Raw genomic sequence first — 26,120 nt, forward strand, 5'->3', positions numbered from 1 at the left:
AAAAAAAAAAAAGAAAATCCAATTGAGGAAATGATTGCAGGAAAATCATTTGAAAGAGAAGAGATTTCATTCCCAATGTCTCCATTCTCTCTAGGGAATTTTGTGAGAAAAAAAACTGCAGGAAAGCAAGGATACATTTTATCAGTCTATTACTGAAGACAATTCTACATAAAGACACAGAAAAAAAAGGCCCCAAAATACAATTCCAGAAAACCGTGGTTTTCCCTGAAGCCTTGGTATGCTCTATCCTAATGAAATAAGGCAAGTCAAAGTACTGGTCACACTACCATATGGCTGCCAGACTATTCAACAACAAACTGGAAACTCCAGTTTAGTTAAGATAATCTTAACTAAAGAATTAACATTTTTTTTATTTTTTACTTTACAGTGGTGCAAAAATGATGTGAACTAAATAGAAACCATACTTCAAAGTTTGATTTTTCCTGGAATAAATATAATTGATACTCTATTCTCTCATGATATAAGGCAGCAGCACTGAGAAATAGCTCCCTGTAAGAAATGTCATTATGGCCTATACACACCACATGATGTTTAGTGGGATAAGGGTATTAAATGAAATTTCAACTATGAATTGATATAACTTCAGAATACAGCATCATCATAAGTTAAGAAACATCTGTTACCCTTACTTAGTCAATGCATCAACTATCTAACTTGACCTTAATTGACTATTTTTCATTTTCACTGATCTCAGTAATTTATAGTTTCCTATTTTGCAGTGCTGATGCCTATATATCGCATCACATCTATGATAAAATATAGAAACAGATAGACCACATACTTACCTGGGGTTTGGCCATTTCCTGCTTCTCTTGAGAAAACAAATGTATGAAAGCTGAGCTAGAATGAGTAGAGTAGAATATAACAGTAGAAACCATTAGATTTGCAGTACTCAGAATCATCTGCCCAGAAATCTCTTCACATGAGAGGCCACTTTCTGGAAGAATATGGACAACTCTAAGTTTTTCGTTTTGTTTCGTTTTTGTTTTTTGTTTTTTTGTTTTTGCTTTTTTGTTTTTTGGTTTGGTTTGGTTTGAGACAGATCTCTCTGTGTAGCCCTGGCTGGCTTTTAACTCCCAAGTACTAGAATTATAGGACTGTGCCACCACATTAGCAGCAACATTTCCTTGTAGTACTGAGAGAATCGATTCCTAGGGCTCTGTGCATGCTAAGCCAGTAATACACCACTGAGATACATAGAACAGATTTTAATAATGCCAAACTAAAGCAATCATAGAAAATGTGTAATATGATAATAAATAGAAATTCAGGATGAAATGCTGTATAGTTGTTAAAATAATGTACGGAACTGCACACTTATTATCTACATGTTTTGTAACTCAAAGTTTAGAAAACTGTTTCAGAAAAATATCTTAAGCCAAATTAAATTTCTAAATAAAGATATATAAAAGGATATATAAAATGCAGGTATACATTTTAAATATCTAAATTAAATGTTAACTATTAAGTGATATATAGCTCTTGAATGTCTAAGAATGGACATTTAAATAAGGGAAAATTAGCTCCTATTTTCTTCTCTATTTTCAAGTTAATTCTTTTTATTTTTATTTATTTACTTATTTAGTTAGTTAGTTTTTTCGAGACAGGGTTTCTCTGTATGGCCCTAGCTGTCCTGGAACTCAGAAATCCGCCTGCCTCTGCCTCCCAAGCGCTGGGATTAAAGGCGTGCGCCACCATGGCCCTGCCTCAAGTTAATTCTTAACTCAAATATTATTTATTACACTCTAAAAAAATAAGTCTCTACCTATTATTCAAATGGTACCTGTCTATCCCTCCTCAGACCTCCAAATGTCCAAAGGCCGCTAAGGCTCTACAGATGACTTTTTTTTGTTTGTTTCCCTTTTTCTCTCACCTCCCTCACTGGGGCTGTTTAGCTCAGGTGCTGGAAAGAAGTCTTTAAATGCTGATTCAATCCAGCACTCTTCCCCATGATTCCTGCGCTGTACACTGGAAGACGGAAACAAGGGGACGCATCTAAAGAGGGGATCACTGTGCTAGAAAATGTGTAAAAGCTAAAGTTTAGTAAGACTCACTTAATCCTAACTAGCCTCATAACTTTGTCCACTATTAAGTCCGCAGACGCCCGTTTACTCCTCTCTCAAGCCCCCATCATCCCATCTCCCACTCTCGCATCAATGACATACCCGAACCTCCCTCCACTTAGAACTACCCACCACTCAGCTCGCGACCCCAGTCTAACACAGACCCTCATCCTTACTCAACCAGATTTTTTTGCAGGGTGCTGAGTAGACCTTTCCGTAAAGGGCCTGGAAAAGCACTTCCGCATCGGACCAACTAGCTGTCTCTGTCGCCTAAACTTAGGACAGCGGTTTGTTCTACGCATGCTCAGGTTTGCCTTTGAGACAGCATCCGCCAATAGTCAACATGGCGCGCAAAGGCGACCAGGCTCAACGCAGGCGCAGAGGGTAGTGGTCCCGTCGGTGATGTCACCGATTAGGAAAAAAAAAATCGACATCCACTGTTTCTTTTATGCTCCCGAGTCTCTTGGCAAAGCTGGTGTTTGTTTTGTAGAGATTAGCATTTCTAAGGACGTCAGGCGCCATTTTTTTTTTTTTTGATAAAGCAGAAAAAGGGAGGGTCCAATTAAGAAAATTATTAAAACAAGGACGAATTCCTGTGGTGAATTCAGAGAGTAGCCACAGGGTACAGGTGTAATTAACAAGACAATGCAGGCCTGCGACCTCTTTAAGTAATTTGAATACCAGTTTAGGGAAAAGCCTTGGCTCCATCCTTTTGTCTAGTACTGGGAGTTTGCATTTTAGCATCTAAAGGACCATAAGACAATTCAAACAACAAACTTAAGAATTAACTGCCATAGGGGGCCACACAGAAAGTAGGGTATTAAGTGGTGGCTGACAATACCTTCTCCTTTCCAGAGAAAGCGGTCATTGTGCTGGGAACGAGAAGGTGTGGTTATTGACTACATGGTAGAGGACTTTCTAAACCAGGGACAGGGCATCATATTTTATTTATTAAAACAGATGAAGCAACCTAACATTGTATACCGAGCTTAAAATTACATATAAACCTACAAGCAGTTGGTTACCGCCCACTTCACTGCACCCCTGCAGTGTATTCAATAATAAACTATTCTTTTAAAATGGTGCAGGATAGCCCAAATAAAACCCTCACCTCTTCGTGCTACCCAACAGCTGGCTGGGGGCCTTTTTCCAGACAGGATTAGTGAGCAGGGTAAAAGATTTTCAGTCACTGGTCTTTGGCAATTTTTTTTTCTCCCTGTTTGGTGGCAAGTGATGGCTGCAGCAGGTGGCAGCACAACCTCGAGATGGCTTAGTTGGGAGGTTTTTTTTTTAAACCACAGCTTTGTTTTGTTTTGTTTTTGTTTGTTTTTCGAGACAGAGTTTCTCTGTATAGCCCTGGCTGTCCTGGAACTCACTTTGTAGACCAGGCTGGCCTCGAACTCAGAAATCTGCCTGCCTCTGCCTCCCAAGTGCTGGGATTAAAGGCGTGTGCCACCACTGCCCGGCGTTTGTACCACAGCTTTTGCTACCACAAAACTTGGAGAACTCAAGAACATCCTGCAACTTGAAGTGGAATATTTTCCCCCAGCTGGCCCAGCCCAGGGACTGCTGTGACTGGTCCTAAAGAGGCAAGGGTCTCAAAAGCTATGGTTGATACTAAAAGGCAAGGCTAGGGTTGTCTAAAGCATTCGGCTGTGATTAGTGCCGATACTTGTAGAGCTAAGGGCTCACATACCAGAAGCCTACACAAAGACTATGCCACTTAAGGGGCTACCTGCTGCTGCTGCCACCTGCTTATTCCTGTCAAATGTGAGGTAAACCACACCTTCTAAAGAACAGTACTTGAAGAGTTTCTCCTCACCTGATTTCCCTCTCTGATTTTTTTTTGTACATTATTGGCTTTCACTTTTACTAGTATGCCTAAGTATAGCAGTACACTATGAGCTATTATACAATAGCTCTAATAAATGTGTTTTCATTGTACCCACATGCATATAATATTCTATATGTATATAAAATGTCCTTAGGTACTCATCCAGGACAGGGACATTCACTTCACTCGGTGACCAACCTGACATATCTTCTTTCACTAACATTGTTTTAATTAGCACTGGTTCTGATGGTCTTTTCACTTTATTCAAGATTTTGATCTTGGTAGGACCAAAGCACTCCAGATGGCTGTGTGACGTAGGTTACACCCTTAATTTCACTGTCCTGTTTCCTCATAACAATTTTTGCATGATTAAGGTGGTGGTGACAAATGAGTTGAAAATTGTAGAGGAACAACATCTACTACATAGAGGTGCTATGTGATTTCAATAATCATTTAAATAAAATCATACACACACACACACACACACACTTATTTTTCCTTTTTTTCTTCCAGAAAAGGCTGTTTTAAGTTGGTATGAAGGCAGACAAGCAGTCACATGGTGAGAAGAGAGACTTTAGAATAAAGAATAGGAAGCCCAGAAAGTTGGGGTGTGGGGAAATCTCGAAGTGTTATAGAAATGGTAGAAGAAAAAAGTTACAGTTTTTTGAATAATTCAAAAAAAGTGAATGGATTTACAATCCCTGCATGGCTATAGCCTGTGAACTACCGCTTCTATATAACTTTGTAGTAAAAAGGGAAACTGGCAAGTAAGAAATATATTGGAGGCTAGTTTGGTGAAGAACATAATTTAAAAGAACTAGAAGGTCAGTGTAGAGGTTCTGGCAACAGGCACAGGAAGTGAAATAAATGTGTCCTGTGTGCCATACACTTTGTGAAGTACATATTGAACTGCCTCAAGTCAATACAACAGTCTCCTTGCTCCCATCTGTTAGATAAGGGAACTGTTCCAAAGATCAGTACTTGCCTAAGGTTACAAGTTCTCAAAGTGGGATCCATAACTTCCACTCAATAATACCCTTTATATCTTTATTATTCTAGAGAATTTCTGGGAGGTATCTGATTATATAAGCATTTCATCTGAGAGAACTTGAATGGGGACAAAGAGGACACCTGGGACTGACAAAAGTATTGAAGAACAGTGATTATGGGCAAAATTTGGAGTGAAGGAGCACAGAGAGAAACAAAAAGTGATGGAATGAAGATGAGTGAGCAGCAGAGTGATGGGATTGAAAGAGGATATGTGACAGAGGAGAGGAATGACTGGTTTAGATATTTAAAGTCCCCACAAAGCTTGTTGAAAAGCTTGGTCTTAAATGTAGCAGTTTTCAGAGGTGTGCTTTGGGAGTGGACTAGTTTGTGAGGACTCTGACATTATGAAGTGATTCACATTCATATTTGCTCTCTGTACCCTTCTCACATATACATACATAAATAAATAATAAATGTTTTTAGAAATTTATGTGCCAGAAACTTAATCCTTAGTGCCTTGGATGATGAGCCATTTGGACAGGTATTTGGGTGACAAGAGCTCCACTTTCATAATAAATTAATATGACTAATGTGTTGGATAGTTTTATGTCAACTTGACACAAGCCAAAGTCATCTGAGAGAAGGAAATCTCAATTAAGAAGATAGTCCCATAAGATTAGGCTGTACTCAACTATGTAGGGCATTTTCTTAATTAGTGATTGACAGGGAGGAACCAGCCCATTGTGTGCCATCCCTGTGCTGGTAGTCCGGGATGCTATAAGAAAGCAGGCTGAGCAAGCCATGATGAGCAACCCAGTAAGTAGCACCTGTCCATGCCCTCTGCATAAGCTCCTTTCTCCTGTTTCCTGCCTTGTATGAGTTCCTGCTCTCACTTCTTTTGATGAACTGTTAAATGGGACTGTGAACAAAATAAAACCTTTTCCCCCAAGTTGTTTTGGTCATGATGTTTCATCACAGCAATAGTATCCCTAAGACTGTAAGGGTCTGATAATCACTGAAGGAAGACCCCAGACGTAGATAGTATGCAAAGACAAAGAGTGTTTATTCTGCAGAAACATCCAGCATGCAGGGCGGTGTGTGTGGGGCAGGGTTGTCAACCATTCTTTGAAATGGTGACTTCATACAAAGGTGCACTGGTCTTCTTATAGGGAACCAGGAGAACTCTCTAGAAGGATTAGGTAATCTCTAATAATGTGATCAGCAGGGGCCATTTTGTTGGTTGATGCTGGGGAGGTATAGGGATCAACTTCTGATTGGCTTGTGCCAGGTAGTCAGTGGTCTGCATTCCAACGTCATGAACATTTAACTACAGAATAAGATGGGGCTTCCCAGCACAGATGGCCCATCCCGGGATAAGATATTTTCCTGTTCTTGTGGTTATCCCCAGGCTGTTTTTTGGGAGGGAGTTTTATGACCTTGTACTGGATTTTATGGTCTGTTGCAGGAGCTGGTGTCTTATAGCCTTCTTTTCAGACTTAGTCCTGGTCTTTAAATGGAAACAAATGGGGTTTAGGTTGTCCTTTCAAGACAACTACCAAAAGAGCTTGCAGAAGTTAGTTCACTCCCATCCCCTGCCTTCCACCATGTGAGAATAAGGTAAGAAAGCACTCATCAGATGCCATAATTGTAATCTTGGACTTACCAGCCTCTAAAGCTATAAGGAACTATATTTCTATTCTTAATGAATTACATAGTCTCAGGTATTCTGCTATAGCAGTACCAACAGATGAAGACCATGAGTAAATAAAGGTAATGAGAGGTATCAAGAGAACATGATGGTCATATTCCGCATAGCATAAGGAATTACAGGTCACAGTAAACACAGTGTAGAAGACAGAACTGATCCACTCAGCAGAGTGGGTAATAGAGTCAATAAGCATCTGTGTGAATAGAAAAGGAGGTAGCCAAGTGGCAAAGAATGATTAGCCAGGATAGAACAAGGTAGGACAATATTAAAGAATGTAGAGGAATGTGGGACTACTGTAAGGGTAAGTATTCAAGTTCCATACATCTTTTGTGTATATCCAATCTTTCTTTCTTTTTTTTTTTTTTTTGAATGGTTACTACTTTATTTGTTGTGGTTGTTTGTATTTTTTAATTAGATATTTTCTTCATTTACATTTCAAATGCCATCCCCTTTCCTAGTTTCCTCTCTGAAAATCCCCTATACCCATCCCCTCCCCCTGCTCCCCAACACACCCACTCCCACTTCCTGGCCCTGGCATTCCCCTATACTGGAGCATAGAATATTCCCAAGATGAAGGGCCTATCCTCCCATTAACGGCCGACTAGGCCATCCTCTGCTACATATGCAGCTAGAGAGAGGAGTTCTGGGGGTACTGGTTAGTTCATATTGTTGTTCCTCCTATAGGGTTGCAGAACCCTTCAGCTCCTTGGGTACTTTATCCAGTTCCTTCATTGGGGACCCTGTGTTCCAGCCAATAGATGAATGTGAGCATCCACTTCTGTATTTGCCAGGCACTGGCATAGCCTCACAAGAGACAGCTATATCAGGGTCCTGTCAGCAAAAACTTGTTGGTATATGCAATAATGTCTGGGTTTGGTGGTTGTTTATGGAATGGATTCCTGAGTGGAGCAGTCTCTGGATGGCCCTTCTTTCTGTCTCAGCTCTGAACTTTGTCTCTGTAACTCCTTCCATGGGTATTTTGTTCCCCTTCTAAGAAGGATAGAGGTATCCACACTTTGGTCTTACTTATTCTTGACTTTCATGTGTGTTGCAAATTGTATACTGGATATTTTAGTTTCAGGGCTAATATCCACTTATCAGTGAATACATATCATTTGAGTTCCTTTGTGATTGGGTTACCTCACTAAGGATGATATCCTCCAGATACATCCATTTGTCTAAGAATTTCATAAATTCGGTGTTTTTAATTGCTGAGTAGTACTCCATTGTGTAAATGTACCACAATTTCTGAATCCATCCCTCTGTCCAGGGACATCTGGGTGCTTTTCAGCTTCTGCCTATTATAAATAAAGGCTGCTATAAACATAGTGGAGCATGTGTCCTAATTACCAGTTGGAACATCTTCTGGGTAAATGCCCAGGAGAGATATTGCTGGATCTTCCAGAAGTACTATGCCCAATTTTCTGAGGAACCACCAGACTGACTTCCAGAGTGGTTGTAAAAGCTTGCAATCCCACCAGCAATGGAGGAGTTTTCCTCTTTCTCCACATCCTCGCCAGCGTCTGCTGTCACCTGAATTTTTGATCTTAGCCATTCTGACTGTTCTGAGGTGCAATCTCAAGGTTGTTTTGATTTGCATTTCCCTGATGATTAAGGATGTTGAACATTTTTCAGGTGCTTCTCAGCCATTCAGTATTCCTCAGTTGAGAATTGTTTAGCTCTGTACCCCATATTTTAATAGGGTTATTTGGTTTTCTGGAGTTCAACTTCTTGAGTTCTTTATATATATATTGGATATTAGTTCCCTATCGGATTTAAGATTGCTAAAGATCTTTTCCCAATTTGTTGGTGGCCTTTTTGTCTTATTGACAGTGTCTTTATCCAATCTTTCTCCCTGCATCTTTCTCATATTTCTGAGGTTCTTCCTGTATTTATCTCCCTTCATTATGTGTGTATGCATTAGTGTTTTTCTTTCTCTGTTTCTTTTGGTCTCTAATAGTTGGCATTAAGGAAAGTGGTACAGTCCACAGCCATGCAGCCCATGTATTCCAGAATCTATAGTTCATACTGTTGCTCATAAAGCCTAGCATTCTAGAATGTCCCTGTTCCTGATCATCAGTGGATCTGAGGCAAGGGACCATATAGAAGGGCTTTTGGCTGTCATGCAGGTCTCCAGCATTGTGGTAGTGATCTTGGCCGTATTGTTGATTGCCACAGTGGATGCCAAGATTTATGAACGCTGTGAGCTGGCAAAGAAGCTGGAGGAGGCTGGCCTCAATGGCTTCAAAGGCTATACTGTTGGAGACTGTAAGATTCCCGTTGCCCCAAGTCTTTTTTTTATTAGATATTTTCTTTATTTACATTTCAAATGATATCCTGAAACTTCCCTATACCCTCACCTTGCCCTACTTGCCTACCTACCCACTCCCACTTCTTGGCCCTGGCATTCCCCTGTAGTGGGGCAAATAAAGTTTGCAATACCAAGGGGCCTCTCTTCTGAATGATGGCTGACTAGGCCATCTTCTGCTACATATTCAGCTAGAGACACGAGCTCTGGGGGTACTGGTTAGTTAATATTGTTGTAATTTTGATTTCCATTTCCCTGATGACTAAGGATGTTGATCATTTTTTCAGGTGCTTCTCAGCCATTCGGTATTCCTCAGTTGAGGATTCTTTGTTTAGCTCTGTACTCCATTTTTTAATCGGGTTATTTGATTTTCTGGAGTCCATCTTCTCGAGTTCTTTATATATATTGGATATTAGTCCCCTATCTGATTTAGGATTGGTCAAGATCCTTTCCCAATCTGTTGGTGGCCTTTTTGTCTTATTGACAGTGTCTTTGGCCTTACAGAAGCTCTGCAATTTTATGAGGTCCCATTTGTCAATCTCGATCTTACAGCACAAGCCATTGCTGTTCTGTTTAGGAATTTTTTTCCTTGTGCCCATATCTTTGATTCTTATCCCCACTTTCTCCTCTATTAATTTCAGTGTCTCTGGTTTTATGTGAAGGTCTTTGATACACTTAGACGTGAGTTTTGTACAAGGAGAAAAGTATGGATCAATTTGCATTCCTTTACATGATAACCGCCAGTTGTGCCAGCACCATTTGTTGAAAATGCTGTCGTTTTTCCACTGGATGGTTTTAGCTCCCTTGTCAAAGATCAAGTTACCACAGGTGTGTGGATTCATTTCTGGGTCTTTAATTATATTCCATTGATTTACCTGTCTGTCGCTGTACCAGTACCATGCAGTTTTTATCACAATTGTTCTGTAGTACAGCTTAATGTCAGGCATGGTGATTCCACCAGAGGTTCTTTTATTGTTGAGAATAGTTCTTGCTATCCTAGGTTTTTTATTATTCCAGATGAATTTGCAAATTGCTCTTTCTAACTCAGTGAAGAATTGAGTTGTAATTTTGATGGGGATTGCATTGAATCTGTAGATTGCTTTCAGCAGGATTAGCCATTTTTACTATATTAGTCCTGCCAATCCATGATCATGGGAGATCTTTCCATCCTTTGAAATCTTTTTCAATTTCTTTCTTCAGAGACTTGAAGTTCTTGTCCTATAGATCTTTCACTTCCTTAGAGTCACACCAAGGTATTTTATATTGTTTGTGACTATTGTGAAGGGTGTTGTTTCCCTAATTTCTTTATCAGTCCCCTTATCCTTTTTGTAGTGAAAGGCCATTGATTTGTTTGAGTTAATTTTATATCCAGCTACTGCACTGAAGCTGTTTATCAGGTTTAGGAGTTCTCTGGTGGAATTTTTGGGGTCACTTATATATACTATCATATCATCTGCAAATAGTGATATTTTGACTTTTTCCTTTCCATTTTGTATCTCCTTGATCTCCTTTTGTTGTCTAATTGCTCTGGCTAGCACTTCGAGTAATATATTGATTAGGTAGGGAGAAAGTGGGCAGCCTTGTCTAGCCCCTGAAATTAGTGAGATTGCTTCAAGTTTCTCTCCATTTAGTTTGATGTTGGCTACTGGTTTGCTGTATATTGCTTTTATTATGTTTAGGTATGGGCCTTGTATTCCCGATCTTTCCAAGACTTTTATCATGAAGGGGTGTTGGATTTTGTCAAATGCTTTCTCAGCATCTAACGAGATGATCCTGTGGTTTTTGTCTTTGAGTTTTGTTTATATAGTGGATTATGTTGATGGATTTCCCTAATTAAACCATCCCTGCATCCCTGGGATGAAGTCTACTTGGTCATGATGGATGATCATTTTGATGTGTTCCGTTTGGGAGGATTTTATTGAGTATTTTTGCATCGATATTCATAAGGGAAATTGGTCTGAAGTCCTCTTTCTTTGTTGTATCTATGTGTGGTTTAGGTATCAGAGTAATTGTCCATTGCTCCAAGTCTTGTCCACCCTAATTTACTCACTTCACTCAGACCCAGTCAACTTTTATTTTTTTCATCTTTCCTTTTGGGTCAGGACATGATCTTTTCAGTCACCATTTGATTATGATGATTAGTTTAATTCAACTGTAAAGTCATGGTCATCACTGTCTTCACAGTTGTTAGTTCTATCACTAATACCACCATTACCATAAATATTGTCATATTTACCATAACTCATCACCAGCATCAGCAACAGGTCACTGGAATCAACACCCTACAGCCTATCCAAGATCACCATGTTCACAATTAAGATGAGAGTCATATCCATCATCTCCCCTTATTATTATGCCCTTCTAACTACCCCCTCTCTGTCCTAGGGCTGTGTGTGGCACACTATGAGAGTGGCTTTGACACCTCTTTTGTGGACCACAATCCTGATGGCAGCAGTGAATATGGCATTTTCCAGCTGAACTCTGCCTGGTGGTGTAACAATGGCATCACACCCACCCAGAACCTCTGCCACATCGATTGTAATGGTAAGGCATCCCTGGGGACACACAGAATGACTGCCACTTGCCTCTGGTGTCATACACAGAAAGCAATGTCTTTTGTTGTTGCTGTTTTGAGATATGGTCTCTCGCCAGGCTGACCTTAAACTCAAGAGATCCTCCTGCCTCTGCCATCTGAATGCTAGGATTAAAGGCATGTACTACTATACCTGGCAGCAATGTCTTTTAAATCTTAAAATTTTGCTGAAGCAAAAAAATATTGAGAAAGGAAGAAACTCTCTGAGTTGATAGAGAAAGCATCTTGAATCCTTAATAAATCTACACCAGAAGTTATTTAGGTCAGAAATAGTGCAAATGCCCATGAGCACCAAAACCTCTTTTAAAAGTCAAGCTGCAGTTTTATTAAAATTTTGGAAACAGGAAACTTTGCTCCATGTGAAGTAGAGAATAATGTGCTATCTAGGCCCTGAGGAAAGAGGCATAAGTATAGAAGTAAAAACAAAAACAAACTACCTCAGGAATGAAATGATAGAACTTTCCAGGCAAAAATGCTGTACTGTTGAGGGGTAAATACACACACACACACACACACACACACACACACACACACACACACACAGCAATTGAAATTTCTCTTAAGGTTAGCCACAGTGATGGCTAAGGTTATCTACAACAGGCAAAAATCTGAAGCTAGGCTGAGGTCATCTAAGTCTTGAGAACATTACAGAAGAGATCATCCAAGATTGGCAAGACTGAAGGTTGAGGTTGTCTAGAACCTCAGATGAACTTAGACAGGGCAAATGAATAATGAGTTTTTACATGAGTAGGTAAAATGAAGATTAAAGTTGTTCACTTTGAGATACCATGACCAGTAAGGTCATTTAGAATTGGGTACCTACTTTCTTTCCATATCAGTCAGTCCATTCTTCTTTTTCAATCCCCAGACCTGCTCAACCGCCATATTCTGGATGATATCATATGTGCCAAGAGGGTTGCATCCTCACATAAGAGTATGAAGGCCTGGTAAGTTTTCGGGCATGGTCTGGACCTTGAGCAGCACAAAAAGTGATGCTGCCATTCCATTAACTTGTCCACTTCATTTTCCTTTCCTCCTTTCATTTCCCAGGGATTCCTGGACCCAGCACTGTGCCGGTCATGATTTATCGGAATGGCTAAAGGGGTGTTCTGTGCATCTGAAAACTGACTCAAACTATAATAACTGGTGACAAAGATTTTATAAGGATAGAGATTCCATTTTTTCTTTTGTGGGTTTAATAAAAGGTGGCATACATAAATATGCTTTGATTTTCTTCATGTTACCCAGTGCCTGAAAGTACTCCCAGTCAGTCTTTTCCTCCACAGGTTCATAGATCTAATCTGGAGATACAAGATCACTTGGGTGTTGGGGAGGATGGTATGTATAGAAATCAAGAACACAGATTCCCTTTGATTTACATATGCTATTTACAACCTACTGGTTGTGCTTCCTTTAAATAGCCACTGATTTTTTTCTCTATTTCCAAATCTGAAAAATGAGGAAGATAATGAGAGCAATAACTCATGAGGTTTATTTGGAGGATTTAATGGACTGATATTTGGAAAATACAGTGCTTGGCACAAAATTCTTTTAAAGATATGCATATGATCCTTGACAAGGGAGCTAAAACTATCCAGTGGAAAAAAGCAGCATTCTCAACAAATGGTGCTGGCACAACTGGCAGTTATCATGTAGAAGAACGTGAATTGACCCATTCTCTTATCCTTGTACAAAGCTCAAGTCTAAGTGGATCAAAGACATCCACAAAAAACCAGAGACACTGAAACTTATAGAGGAGAAAGTGGGGGAAAGCCTCCAAGATTTGGGCACAGGGGAAAAAAATTCCTGAACAGAACAGCAATGGCTTGTGCTGTAAGATTGAGATTGACAAATGGGACCTCATAAAATTGCAAAGCAATTTGTAAGGCAAAAGACACTGTCAATAAGACAAAAAGACCACCAACAGATTGGGAAAGGATCTTGACCAATCCTAAATCAGATAGGGGACTAATATCCAATATATATAAAGAACTCGAGAAGATGGACTCCAGAAAATCAAATAACCCGATTAAAAAATGGGGTACAGAGCTAAACAAAGAATTCTCAACTGAGGAATACCGAATGGCTGAGAAGCACCTGAAAAAATGATCAACATCCTTAGTCATCAGGGAAATGGAAATCAAAACAACCCTGATATTCCACTTCACACCAGTCAGAATGGCTAAGATCAAAAATTCAGGTGACAGCAGATGCTGGNGAGGATGTGNAGAAAGAGGGACACTCTTCCATTGTTGGTGGGATTGCAAGCTGGTACAACCACTCTGGAAATCAGTCTGGCAGTTCCTCAAAAAATTGTACATAGTTCTACTGGAGGATCCAGCAATACCTCTCCTGGGCATATACCCAGAAGATATTCTAACTGGTAATAAGGACACATGCTCCACTATGTTCATAGCAGCCTTATTTATAATAGCCAGAAGTTGGAAAGAACCCAGATGTCCTTGGACAGAGGAATGGATACAGAAAAGGTGGTACATCTACACAATGGGGTACTACTCAGCAATTAAAAAGAATGAATTCATGAAATTCCTAGGCAAATGGATGGATCTGTAGGATATCATCCTTAGTGAGGTAACCCAATCACAAATGAACACACATGAAATGCTCTCACTGATAAGTGGATATTAGTCCAGAAACTTAGAATATCCAAGATACAATTTGCCAAACACATGAAACTCAAGAAGAAGGAAGACCAAAGTGTGGATACTTTGCTTCTTCTTAGAATGGGGAACAAAATACCCATGGAAGGAGTTACAGAGACAACGTTCAGAACTAAGATGGAAGGAAAGACCATCCAGAGACTGCCCTACCCGGGAATCCATCCCATACACAACCACCAAATCCAGACACTATTGCATATGCCAGCATGATTTTGTTGAAAGGACCCTGATATAGCTGTCTCTTGTGAGGCTATGCCAGTGCCTGGTAAATACCGAAGTGGATGCTAATAGTCATTTATTGCATTGAACACAGGGCCCCCAATCAAGGAGGTAAAGGACCTAAGGAGCTGAAGGAGTCTGCAACCCTATAGGTGGAACAACAATATGAAGTAACCAGTACCCCCAGAGCTTGTGTCTCTAGCAGCATATGTAGCAGAAGATGGCCTAGTCAGCCATCAATGGGAATAGGGGCCCCTTGGTCTTGCAAACTTTATATGCCCCAGTACAGGGGAATGCCAGGGCCAAGAATTGGGAGTGGGTGGGTAGGGGAGCAGGGCGGGGGAGGGTATAGGGGACTTTCAGGATAGCATTTGAAATGTAAATGAAGAAAATATCTAATAAAAATGGAAAAAAGATATGTTTATGCTGGTACATGCTTGTCATACCAGCACTGAGGTGGCAATGGCATAAAATTACAACCCTAAAGCAGCCTAGCCTACATAGTAAGACCCTGCATCTAAAAAAATAAAAAATTCAATTACAGATTTAGAGATAGAGGGGTTGGGTATAAGGATATGAAAGATGTCCTATCTTTAAAAGAATCATTTTCAGATTAGGTCACTACAGGGTCTTTATTTAAGACATTTGTGGCCTCTTCGGGGAGACTTAAATTAAATAGAGAAAATACAGTGTGCACTGAGAGTTTAAAATAGTCACATTCTACCACATACTCTAACATACTTCCATTCTAAGCCCCAACCTCCTATTATGTCTTTCATGATCTAAGTCTAAAGTTTAAAATGACAGACTTGTAATTTAGACAAAGAATTCAAAGGACACACAAAGTGATAATTTCTTATTACAGAATGCCTGGTTTTCAGGCTGTGTCTTGAACACAGCTATTAACTACTTGCCATTTGCTCTCATTTCATTGGGCAATCCCATTGGAAGTAGCTATTCTCATGAAGTAGTTGCTCATGTTGTTTTGTAGTCCATAGTCAGGGCTCAGTTACCCAAAGCCTTGCTTTCAGCGTTCATCAAAAATAAACACAGATGATCATTAAAACAGCTAGCTGTCCCTGCATGGCAAGGAGAGTTCAAGACCTCCTCCTTAAGGTCAACTGGAATTTTCCATTATTTCACCCCAACCAGGATAGATAACCAAATTTTACATCTCTCTGGGAGTCCATAAAAGATGCTACCATGCTGGCTATTGACAAAATTCTGAATGTGGTAGGCATTAATTAAAAGCAGCAGAAATGAACTCTGGTGAATTTGTGTCAAAAACATGTCTTCTAAAGCCTATTAGGCATCTTATAGTCCTTCTTGGAAGCTTATAGTCTTCCCAGATCATTCTGGGAAGGAAACATTGACATTATCAACTGTTATTACTGCCTAACCCTGGATTTGATACTCTAGTAGTATCTTCTTACATTGTTCTGATTATTACAATAATTTGGAATTTTGTAATATATTCTTTGTTGTTCCTTTAATGGTTATATTTAAATATTTAACTTAAAATTGTTTGGTAAACCACTTTTTCTAATAAGTTATTTTTATGTTTTCTATGAGTTTTTGAAATTTGGAAACTTACAGATTTCCTTTACTTTACTTCTGAGAAATTAATTAATTGAATTCTTTTTATATGTATGCCCACATTTATGATGAGGTTTGTTTTTCAACTGACAGCTTTTATACATTGAAGACTTGAAAAGATTTCAGCATTGACAACCTCTTTGATACGAAATGATAATTCAATATATCCATGATGAAAAAAGTACAGAGGCCAAGTTCTTTTCTTTAAGAAATAAGATCTTCCTATTTCTTTTACTCAGAATGTTCTTCTCCCAATATGGCTGGTGCTGATCTTTAGGGACAAGTGTGTCATTTGATTAGAAAAGCACCCTAGCTACAGCACAATTTCCCTGTTGCTTTTTGCATTTCCATTTTCTTTAACTTTACTACGACAGATTTTCCATTTTCAGTTCTTTGTTTTCTTTCATCTCTGAGTTCTCTAATCCATGAGGAACTTTGATCTCTGCAAAGTTTCTTTCCAATTCAGGGCAGTCATAGGGTTTCTCTCCTATGTGACTTCTCTGATGTACAGTGAGTTTGGACTTCTCTCTGAAGGCTCTGCTACACTTATCACATTGATACGGTTTCTCTCCTGTATGGATTCTTTGATGAATAATGAGATATGATTTTTGGGAGAAAGATTTCTCACATATATTACATTCATAGGGTTTCTCTCCTGCGTGAACCTTCTGGTGAATAATGAGATATGATTTCTGTAAGAATGCTTTATCACATTCATTGCATTCATATGATTTTTCAAGTTTTTTTCTTGTATGAGCTCTCTGATGTAACATGAGGTATGACTTCCGGGAGAAGACTTTTCCACATACAGTACATCCATCTGTTTTTTCCCCTGTATGAATTCTCTGGTGAGCACTGAGGCTTAGCTTAAGGGTAAAGGCTCTTCCACATTCTGAACACACATAAGGTTTTTCTCCTGTGTGAATTCTTTGATGTCTGCGCAGTGTTGACTTTTCTCTGAAAGCTTTGCCACATTCATTGCATTCAAAAGGTTTCTCTCCTGTGTGTGTTCTCTGATGTACACTGAGGTGTGCCTTTTGGTTAAACGCTCTCCCACATTCTGAACATTCATAGGGTTTCTCTCCTGTGTGAGTTCTCTGATGTATAATGAGTTTCGTCTTTTCTCTGAAGGCTTTGCCACACTCATTGCATACATATGGTTTCTCTCCTGTATGAGTTCTTTGATGTATATTCAGAGTTGATTTCTCTCTGAAGTACTTGCCACAATTGGTACATTCAAAAGGTTTTTCTCCTGTGTGTGTTCTCTGATGTACATTCAGATGTGCTTTTTGGTTGAAGGTTTTCTCACAATCTGTACATTTATAGGGCTTCTCTCCTTTGTGAGTTCTCCGATGTATAATAAGATTTGTCTTTTCTTGAAAAGCATTGCCACACTCAGTACATATATATGGTTTTTCACCTGTATGTGTTCTTTGATGTATATGCAGTGTTGACTCCTCTCTGAAGGACTTGTCACATTCATTACATTCAAAAAGCTTGTCTCCTGTGTGCATTGTTTGATGTAGACTGAGGTGTGCTGTGTTGTTGAATGCTTCTCTACATCTTTCCCATTCATAAGGCTTTTCTCCTATGTGAGTGATCTGATGAACAACAAGGAATGAACTTGGGCTGAGGGTTATTCTACACTCAGGACATTCATAGGTTTTGTCTCCAAGTTGAGTCAAGTCATGCTGAACAAAGTTATAAATATGCTCTTTTCCAAACATATTATGCTCCTGGGATTTCATTCTGTCACTTATCTCATGTCTGCCAGGAATTAATAATTTCCTACATCTATTACATTCATAACATTCCTGAGCTGCAAAGCTCATACTACTAGGATTGAGTAAACCTAAATTATTTTTAATACTTTCCCCAAATGAGTTATTCATATAGGGTGTGGGTCCTGAAGAAACTACCCATGTGCTCTGAGAAAGTGGGCTTACAAATCCATCACATTCATAACTTCTTTCTTCAGTCACATTTTTCTCAATAATGGATATAGCTTGCTCCAGGTATATATTTTGATTTTTCTGATGCCATGCCAAGTTGTATTCAGCTTGACCATCTTCTGAAAAGAAAAATAATAAACCAGACTCTGTAAATGAAGCCAGTCAGAAGCAGGCGATGGTGTTCACTTTTATTTTCTTCTGACTCTACATATTTCCCAGAAAGAGGTTCCAAGCATGCATCTCTCTTACACTAAGAGCTTGAGGGAAAAAACTCTAAGGTGATCCAATGAACATTGGAACAAGAAATAACAATAAATATAAGTAATATGACTGAAAATTAGGTTAAAAGTGGGGAAACTAAAAACAGGTTCAGAGAACTATGAATAGAAAAAGGGATCCTGGAAAGACAGTAAATTTAGGATTGTGGGCAGGGACACCGAGAATGCTTTCAGAAAGGCTGGAGATGATTGAATGAATGGAAAAAGAAGCTGAAGGAATAAGCCAAAGTAGGGTACAGTTTCTTTCTTAACATCTCATTTAAAGGTTACTGTGAGATAAGCTTACTAAACTAACAATTTGGAATGAGTACACACACACACACACACACACACACACACACAATTTAGGAAGATATTTTTGAGATCTTTTGAGATCCTTCTATCTTTTGAGATAGAAAACCTTCACCAGAGCATTTAGGGTCTTGCTTTCACCATCCTCTAATTCTCTCTTCTTACCTGTGCAACTTGAACTTGGGATTTCTCTCTTTATTATCCCAAGGACTCCTTGCTCTAAAGAGGTGATCACTTCTGGTTTGGTAATAGGATACCCTGTAATGGGAAATTATAGAAGTCTTGGGTACTCTGTGTGACATTCAGTCAAAATTAGTAAGGTAGGTTTTAATAAGGGTACATTTCACATAGGCAATTAACATCTTTAAGAGGAAATAAAAACTTTGATCCCCAGAATCCAAGGTATTGAAACTTTAGAAACATAAAGTTACACTATTAGGGAAACTATAAATTACTCAACAAGCCATCCTCACCCAGAGAGACAAGATGGCTATAATTCTCTAGCATCACATCTCTGTATAGGCTCCTCTGAATAGGGTCCAGTTGATTCCATTCTTCCTGAGTGAAGTCCACAGACACATCCTCAAATGACACTGATTCCTGTAATTGCATACTTTTATTCAATTAGTTTGGTAAAAATTAAAGTCATCTCCAAATGTTAGTAAATCTTTTTTTTAATACTTTAAAATTGCTACGTTTTATTTGCACATATTTATAGAGTATATATGATGTGTGTGTGTGTGTTTATAAGAGGGGGAAGAGCAAGAGAGAGATAGAGATAGATAGATAGAGAGAGAGAGAGAGAGAGAGAGAGAGAGAGATCGATCAGACCAGGCTAACTGAAGAGATAATGTTCTTTATGATAAAGAAATATACTTCAAATAAAAGGTATTGTTTTACCATTAAAAATTCCTTCTTAGGGACTAGGGGTGTAGCTCAGTGGTAGAATACTTAACCAGCATGTATAGGCCCTGAACTGTATTCTCAGCACTGCAAGATCTAATTAAAGCAAAGGACCTTCATACTATAGAAACTATTAAGATCTAATGAGATAAATATTGATAATCCAATATTAAAAATAAAAATATTCAATAGATGTTTCACAAAAGAGGATATCCAAATAGTGGATAAACACACAAAAAGATGCTTGTTGTTACATTAGTCATCAGAGAAACACAAACATAAGCCTCACTGAGATAGTAGTATTTTCTAACAGAACAGTTAAAATTAGGTCAAACAATCTAAATGTTATCAGTGATGTGGAGCAACACAAATTTTCATACCCTGCCTGGAGTAAAATGGTACAGACACTGTGGAAAATGTCTTGGTAGAATGGTTAAAGCTGAAAATACTTCTATGAAGTTTCAACATTACTCTTTGATTTGTATCTAAAGGAAATATGCACACAGGTTCACAAATACATAAACAAGAATGTTCACAGAAATGTTATTTATAATAGCAAAAATGCATACATCTATCAGCAGTGGATTTGAAGAGTAATTGTGAAACTCTTATGCAAAATAACAAAATAGCAGAAATAGAACAAACAACTGATACCTAAAGTAACATGTGTATTTAAAACATGATGGGTGAGAGATAAAGCTTAGTGGAAGAGTGCTTACATAACATTTGTAAGGCTCTGGGTTCTAGTCCCAGCATCACAAAAAAATTCATGACACGTAAAAGAAGTCAGGTCCAAAAGTATAATATGTATATTTCCATTTATGTGAAATTCAAGAAGACAAAAATAATTTATGATGATAGAAATGAGAAAGCTGTTAATATAAATCAAGAGCTAATAATTGGAAATGGCATGGAAGCTTCTGGGAACCATGTTATTTCCTCCTCTTATTTGATCCAAGTACTGTTTATTTAAGTGTTTTTTAATCTTTAGAAGTTCATGAAAACTGTGTACTTTATGTGCTTTTGTATTTGCTATATTTCAACAAATGTACATCATAAGATTTTTGTCTAAGTTATATTTCCACAAAATATTCAAAAAATAGGAAGACAATGATTTGAAACCCACTTTAAAAAAAGGAGTATTTGGGGAAAAAACAAGTCACAAAAGAAATATAAAAAGAGAAAAACAAAATTGTTCAACCATGTTGATAAACACAAACCTAAATATATTTCCAATTATCATATTGCAAATCTTTAAACTATGACAAGAGGATTGACAAAGGTCTTTTCATTGACTATCAGAGAAACTGTCAACTTGAATTAACATTTCAAAATGCAGGTTGGCAATATCTATGCACATTCACAGCACACCCACCTCTTCAAATAGACATTTTAGAAATGCTTATCTCTGAAAACAAAGATGACAAGCCATCACTATGCCACTATCAGAAATTACACAAAGTTCCTTCAACATGAAGTACATCAATAAATCATGATGAATGAATACAAGAGAAAAACACAGCTGTTCAAACTATTCCTATGTGAGCTAACTTTGGTAACATATGTCTATAATCTCAGCACTCAGGAGGCTGAGGCAGGAGAATACCTAGTTCAGGACTAGCCTGGGTTATATGTGTGAAACCCTACAGCAAAACTAAAATAATCAAATTAAGGAAAACAAAATAAAACATCTATGAGCAAGGTGTGTCACTTAGTAATAGAATGCTCATTAGCATATAGGGGGTCCTGGATTTCATCCTCTGCATTGATTTAAAAGCACAAAGAACAAAACCCCTCTGTGTCCTGATATTGAAACATCTGTAAACAAGTATTCATTTAGTAGGGGTTATTCCAGCTGTGTAAATCGTATTTACTCTGTCCCTCCCCTAGAATACATGGTTGATCATGGTGTCTATTTAATAGTGTTATTATGAAGATTAAAGTTGCCACTGCATATAAAGTGTTTCTTCAGTAGAGTGCTATGCATAGTATGAGGTCACTTGCTGCCAGTCCTATTACCATTAGCACCACCATCATTACTACTACAGATTGTGCAGTCTTTATCCAAAATTCATGAGACAAAGAAGTATTTTAGAGTTGTGATTTTTTTGAATATTCACATAATAATATATTTTTAGTGATGAGATCCAAATGTACACATGAAATATATATATATATATATATATATATATATATATATATATATGTGTGTGTGTGTGTGTGTGTGTGTATGTGTGTGTGTGTATGCTGTTTAAGGACATTTTATAAAATACTTTCAGAATGCCTGCATTTTGGCTATGATCCACCATCACATAAGATCATTTGTGGAATTTTTATGTTTCATATTTGAAACTTTGGGAAATTTAGATGTTCAGATTATGGATGCGCACTTTATATTGCTGTGACCAACATTACATTGTAAAGAGAAGACAGAGTTGCAAAAGTTTTATTTAATGAGTAAATTTTAACAAAAGGAATGCATGTTAACTATTATGTTTAGAAACATATGTACATACAGAAAGATCAAGGCAGAGTAGCAAAAGATAAACAAATTCAAATGATCTGCAATGATTGATGATATAATGAGATATTTTGCCTTCCATTTTTATTTTATTTATTATTATTGCTTTCCTGGAAGAAGAACAAAGGGTATCTTGAGCATTCTAGCCAAATGAACTACATATAAGTGCTTTTCTAACTGTAAATTCCTCGAGAGTTTGTTTTCTGCATTTAGGATTGAATCCAAGGCCCACTATATGCTAGAAAAACTGCCACTGTGCTACACCCTCAGTGTGCTCTATCAATCTCCACGGCCTCCTCATCTGTCCCTCCCTCCCTCTCTTTCTCGGGGGGGGGGTGTTGAATTAACCCTTGATTTTTTTGGATACACAGTCTGCTACATAGGCTAGGCTGGAAGTTGCTAGGTAACCAAGGCTACCCTCGAATTCTGGACCTCCTGAAAATTGGGATAATAAGCATGTGTGACTACACTTATTAAAGAAGTTTGAATTTTTGGTCCTATGCTGCTTTTGTATGAAGAAAAAAGAAGATGAAATAGTAGACTTGTTAAAGAAGGACAGAAAAGAAAAAATGTAAAATATTCAGAGATGTTATGAATTTTGAGGCTAAAAGTAAATGGACAACCCTCTGAGTTTCTCAAGGTTTCCTTCTAGATCATAAAAATGAAAAACAATCTGGAAAAGAATATGAAGGACATAAGGCTTATATAGTCTTCTTGGTCATCAAGTTTTTGTTCACATGTAGTCCAGGACATATTTATTGTAGGCTTGGCTTGGCTTTCCTGAACAGTCACATCCTTTTTAGTTTTGTTTTAGCAAGACACGTTTGGTTGACAGGAAAATAATTTAAGTTACAACAGAGCAATATTAGCCTTTTGTTTTCTAATAAGGACTTGAAGGACCCATCAGAGGACTGTCTGATCAACACTAGGAAGTTTGTGCATCCGTGGAAGTGGCTTACTGTTTCTTTAATAATGAGACAGAAGTGAATATGTTTCATTCCTTTTATGTTATGGCTTTCAGAATGCTTAGAAAATTAACTGTATTTTAACATAAAATATAAAATCCTATGACACACACTCTTGTGCTGGTCTTGTTCTATATCCTTACAGTTTGTGTTTATATGCATCGGCTTTATAGAATAAATAATAATGCAATAATTCATATACTCACATATAAAGTTTATTATATATGTATCAAAGCATTGCTCTAAACATATATTAATTCAATTGACCTTCACAATCACCATACAGGGTAGATATTATCTTAACCATTCCCATTTTACAGTTAAGAAAATTAAGGCACAGAGAGCTTTGGTAAGCTCATAACGCTGTTAAGAGCAATTTAGCTGCAGATTCTATAGTCTTAACCACTAGACCATAACTAGTGGATAACTGGGAGAAGCAAATAAGAACTTACCTGGGACTCAGTCATGACTGACTGTTGTGGAGAGAAGCCAAAGGCCTAAAAAGGCAGAACTGTTGAGAGGGAGAAGGAAAAAAGAGTTTCAGATGGCAAGGATACCCACCAAATCACCATGCCAGAAATTCACAAATGCCAGCAGGTAAAATGGCCACGGTATATAGCTAAGAAAAATGGGAAAGGGAATTTGTTTTCCCTCGCAGATCCTCATTATCCAACAACACAGCTCTATCAGGGACCTCATAGGCAACTGCACATTTTGTCATGCCGACTTAAAACCCCAACGCCTACTTAAAACCCCCAAGTATATACTCTACAGAGCTCAACATCACTTACACTATTGACACTTATCACTCTACTGCACGCTCATTACAAGTCCCAAATATTCCCATCATTCACTTCACTACCCGCCTCCATCAAAGCCTCCACAGATCACTCATTTAAGGGATCTCCATCACTCAGCCTGCAGCCTCCTGCCCACATTTTCAATTCTCATATTTGAGCCCCTCCCCAAGTACTCACCGAGTAAATTCGTGGGTTTGCAGTGTGTTTGCACTTGTCTGTCTCACTCCGCCTGCAGAGTGCCAGCCTGCTCACTTCCGCTCTGAATGAACTCTGCACTCCTTCACTCTCTTCTCCGATCTTAAAATCTGAATTCTTATGCCGGCAAAGTCTCTTTTATATTTCCCGTATCAGTCATAACTTCCTGAGATAACCACTTTTTAGTCCTTTTCCCCGCCTTAGTTACAGCGAGCACTAAACTTGCGCATGCGCAGTAGCCCTTCCTGAAGCTGTCAGCGCTAGCGGACCTAAAATATTTTGATTACTACAAGGATTGAATTTGCAGGCAGGAAAAATGGATGCGCCAATAAGCCGAGTTTTTAAGGGAGCAGACATCTTTATAACTTTTGCCATTTCGTACAGCGGAGAAAAATCTGCCTCTTAATGTTTAAAGGAGATGAGATTTTGTGAGGAATTTGAACTCTTTGACAGAGGCACTCTAAGACGGGCGACTTTTAGAGCTAAGGGCTACAATCCCAGCTCCGCATCCCCACCCCGACCCCTGGGCAGGGAGATACCAAGAGGAGACGGGGTTGGGTGAGGGAAGATCTGGAACGCTGCTACCCTTCCTGGGAGCTATATGGGGTAAAAGAGAATCAGAGCAGAGAACAATGCGTTCCTCTAAAGAACAGCAGCATTATGGACACGGGGAGAAATCATGGAGTTGGTAGTTCTTTCAAGGAAATACCACTAGAGAGGTAGGCATATTTTATTTAGGCTAGCTGTGAAGAAGACTCAGATTGGTATGATCCTCTGTATGGGAAATACCAGGATGCTGACGTATGCAAGTCTAAGGGCAGTAAGAGTCTGTGCTCAGAGACAGGGATACTGAAGAAAGTGACGCTGGTAAACTCAGGTGCAGGGAAAATTGGAGACAAAAACGCAGGCAACGTTGTTGTGGCTTAGAGATGAGGAGGAGAGTCCACAAAGTCCTGACTGTGACACCTCACCCCACCCCCCCACCCCGCATACCCACATTCCTGGAAACATGTGGCAGAGAGATTTGGGAAAGTGCCTATGCCAGGCTCTGGGTCCTATGGAACCTATCTCAGGGTCTTTCTTCTACAGTCATGGAGGAACCAACAGGAGACAGCTTTAGACTGCAGACACTGCATTATCATTTTACCACGTAAAAGCCAACGTAACATGTAAGGGTCAACTAAGTGATTCTTTTTCATGGCTATTGCAATAGAGACATTTTTATTAATGAAAAATATACTAAAGACAAGGAAGAAGGGTTAGGGTTTTTATAAAGACACATCAATAGAGCAGTCATCCTTGAGTCATGAGCATGGATGACTTATTTCAGAATATGGAAAAGGCACGGGGAGTGCTATGGATTTGTGTATCCTCCCCAAACCAATGCAATATTATTTGGAATGGAGTCTTTGGAAAGTAATTAGAATTAGATAATGTTGTTAGGGTGAACCCTGCTCCAATGGAATTGGTAGACTAATAAAAGACACATAAGAGTTTACTTATTTTTTGTTCACACACCAATTAAGTCACATGACAATGCAGTAATACACAGCTATTTGTAAACAAGAAAGACAACTTTTACCCCAAACCAAATCAGCTGACTTTGCCTTTCCCAGCTCCCTGAACTATGAGAAAGCAACTTCCTAGTGTTTATGCTGGTATGTTGTTGTGGCAGCCAGAGCCAGAAAAGACAGGGACCTGTAGAGTTAGCCTTTTACTGGACCACAAAAGGAAAAAGATAGGGAGCTTCGTCCCTGCTTTCCAGGAGCACAAGACTTAAGCTGAGTGATACTTTCAACTGCATTTCAGCTTGCTATGCTCTCAGGATTCTCACTTCTTCCCACTCTGCCAATCACACTAATTCATACCCACTTCAGTTGCACTGTTACTAACTGCTCATTCTGCTTCATGACCTGTGTTCACATTTACTACCTCATATGAAAACTGTGCAAGGGGAGAGGATCTGGGTCCATAATTCAGTGGCAGCTCACATTTGTACCATGTAGAGAGGTTTGCTTTTGATTCCCCACACAAAACCCAAAGAAACCCTTAAAGACAAGTAAGCCTTTATTTCCATGTTTCTCACATAAGGTCAGATGAGTTGCTTATTTTTTGATGATTAGAGACCAAGTCCTGTATCCTTATCTAACTCCTCCAGCAACAGCAGAAGTGGTGTTAGTGGCAGTAGCTACAGGAAAATGA

General features: G+C 38.7%; 3 protein-coding genes across 7 annotated transcripts in view; 1 reads left to right on the forward strand and 2 right to left on the reverse strand.

Annotated features, from left to right (window-relative positions):
• The window catches only part of Znf182 (zinc finger protein 182), a 43,826-nt gene extending 41,470 nt beyond the window's left edge, over positions 1-2,356 (reverse strand). The window contains exons 1-2 of one of the 3 annotated variants that reach the window (XM_029473456.1): positions 2,266-2,356; positions 807-861 (exon numbers count right to left, since the gene is read on the reverse strand). In XM_029473456.1, coding sequence (XP_029329316.1) covers positions 807-821 — 15 coding nt within the window. In that variant the 5' untranslated portion in view covers positions 822-861; positions 2,266-2,356. Of the gene's footprint in view, positions 1-806; positions 862-2,216 lie in introns of all 3 variants that reach the window. The other 2 variants (XM_029473455.1, XM_029473454.1) reach the window with 2 other exon arrangements.
• Positions 2,357-8,739: 6,383 nt separating this feature from the next.
• Spaca5 (sperm acrosome associated 5) lies at positions 8,740-12,737 on the forward strand. Its single transcript, XM_021153910.2, has 4 exons — positions 8,740-8,884; positions 11,310-11,468; positions 12,386-12,464; positions 12,568-12,737. The coding sequence occupies exons 1-4, from the start codon at positions 8,740-8,742 to the stop codon at positions 12,665-12,667; spliced, it is 483 nt and encodes a 160-aa protein (XP_021009569.1). The 3' UTR covers positions 12,668-12,737.
• A 1,191-nt stretch (positions 12,738-13,928) lies between these two features.
• On the reverse strand, positions 13,929-24,427 carry LOC110287252 (zinc finger protein 182). Of its 3 annotated transcripts, none has more exons than XM_029473458.1 (5): positions 23,901-24,427; positions 23,376-23,434; positions 19,008-19,134; positions 18,700-18,792; positions 13,929-18,084 (listed from the first exon to the last, which is right to left on the reverse strand). In XM_029473458.1, exons 2-5 carry the CDS (start codon positions 23,388-23,390, stop codon positions 16,379-16,381), a joined length of 1,941 nt encoding a protein of 646 aa, XP_029329318.1. In that variant the 5' UTR covers positions 23,391-23,434; positions 23,901-24,427; the 3' UTR covers positions 13,929-16,378. The 3 variants fall into 3 exon arrangements, with proteins under 3 accessions (XP_029329318.1, XP_021009565.1, XP_029329320.1); XM_021153906.2 differs by having other exon boundaries at positions 19,008-19,147; XM_029473460.1 differs by having other exon boundaries at positions 16,077-18,081.
• Between the last annotated feature and the right edge of the window lie 1,693 nt (positions 24,428-26,120).

Source organism: Mus caroli, chromosome X (genome assembly GCF_900094665.2).
Source record: "Mus caroli chromosome X, CAROLI_EIJ_v1.1, whole genome shotgun sequence".
NCBI lineage: Eukaryota > Metazoa > Chordata > Mammalia > Rodentia > Muridae > Mus > Mus caroli.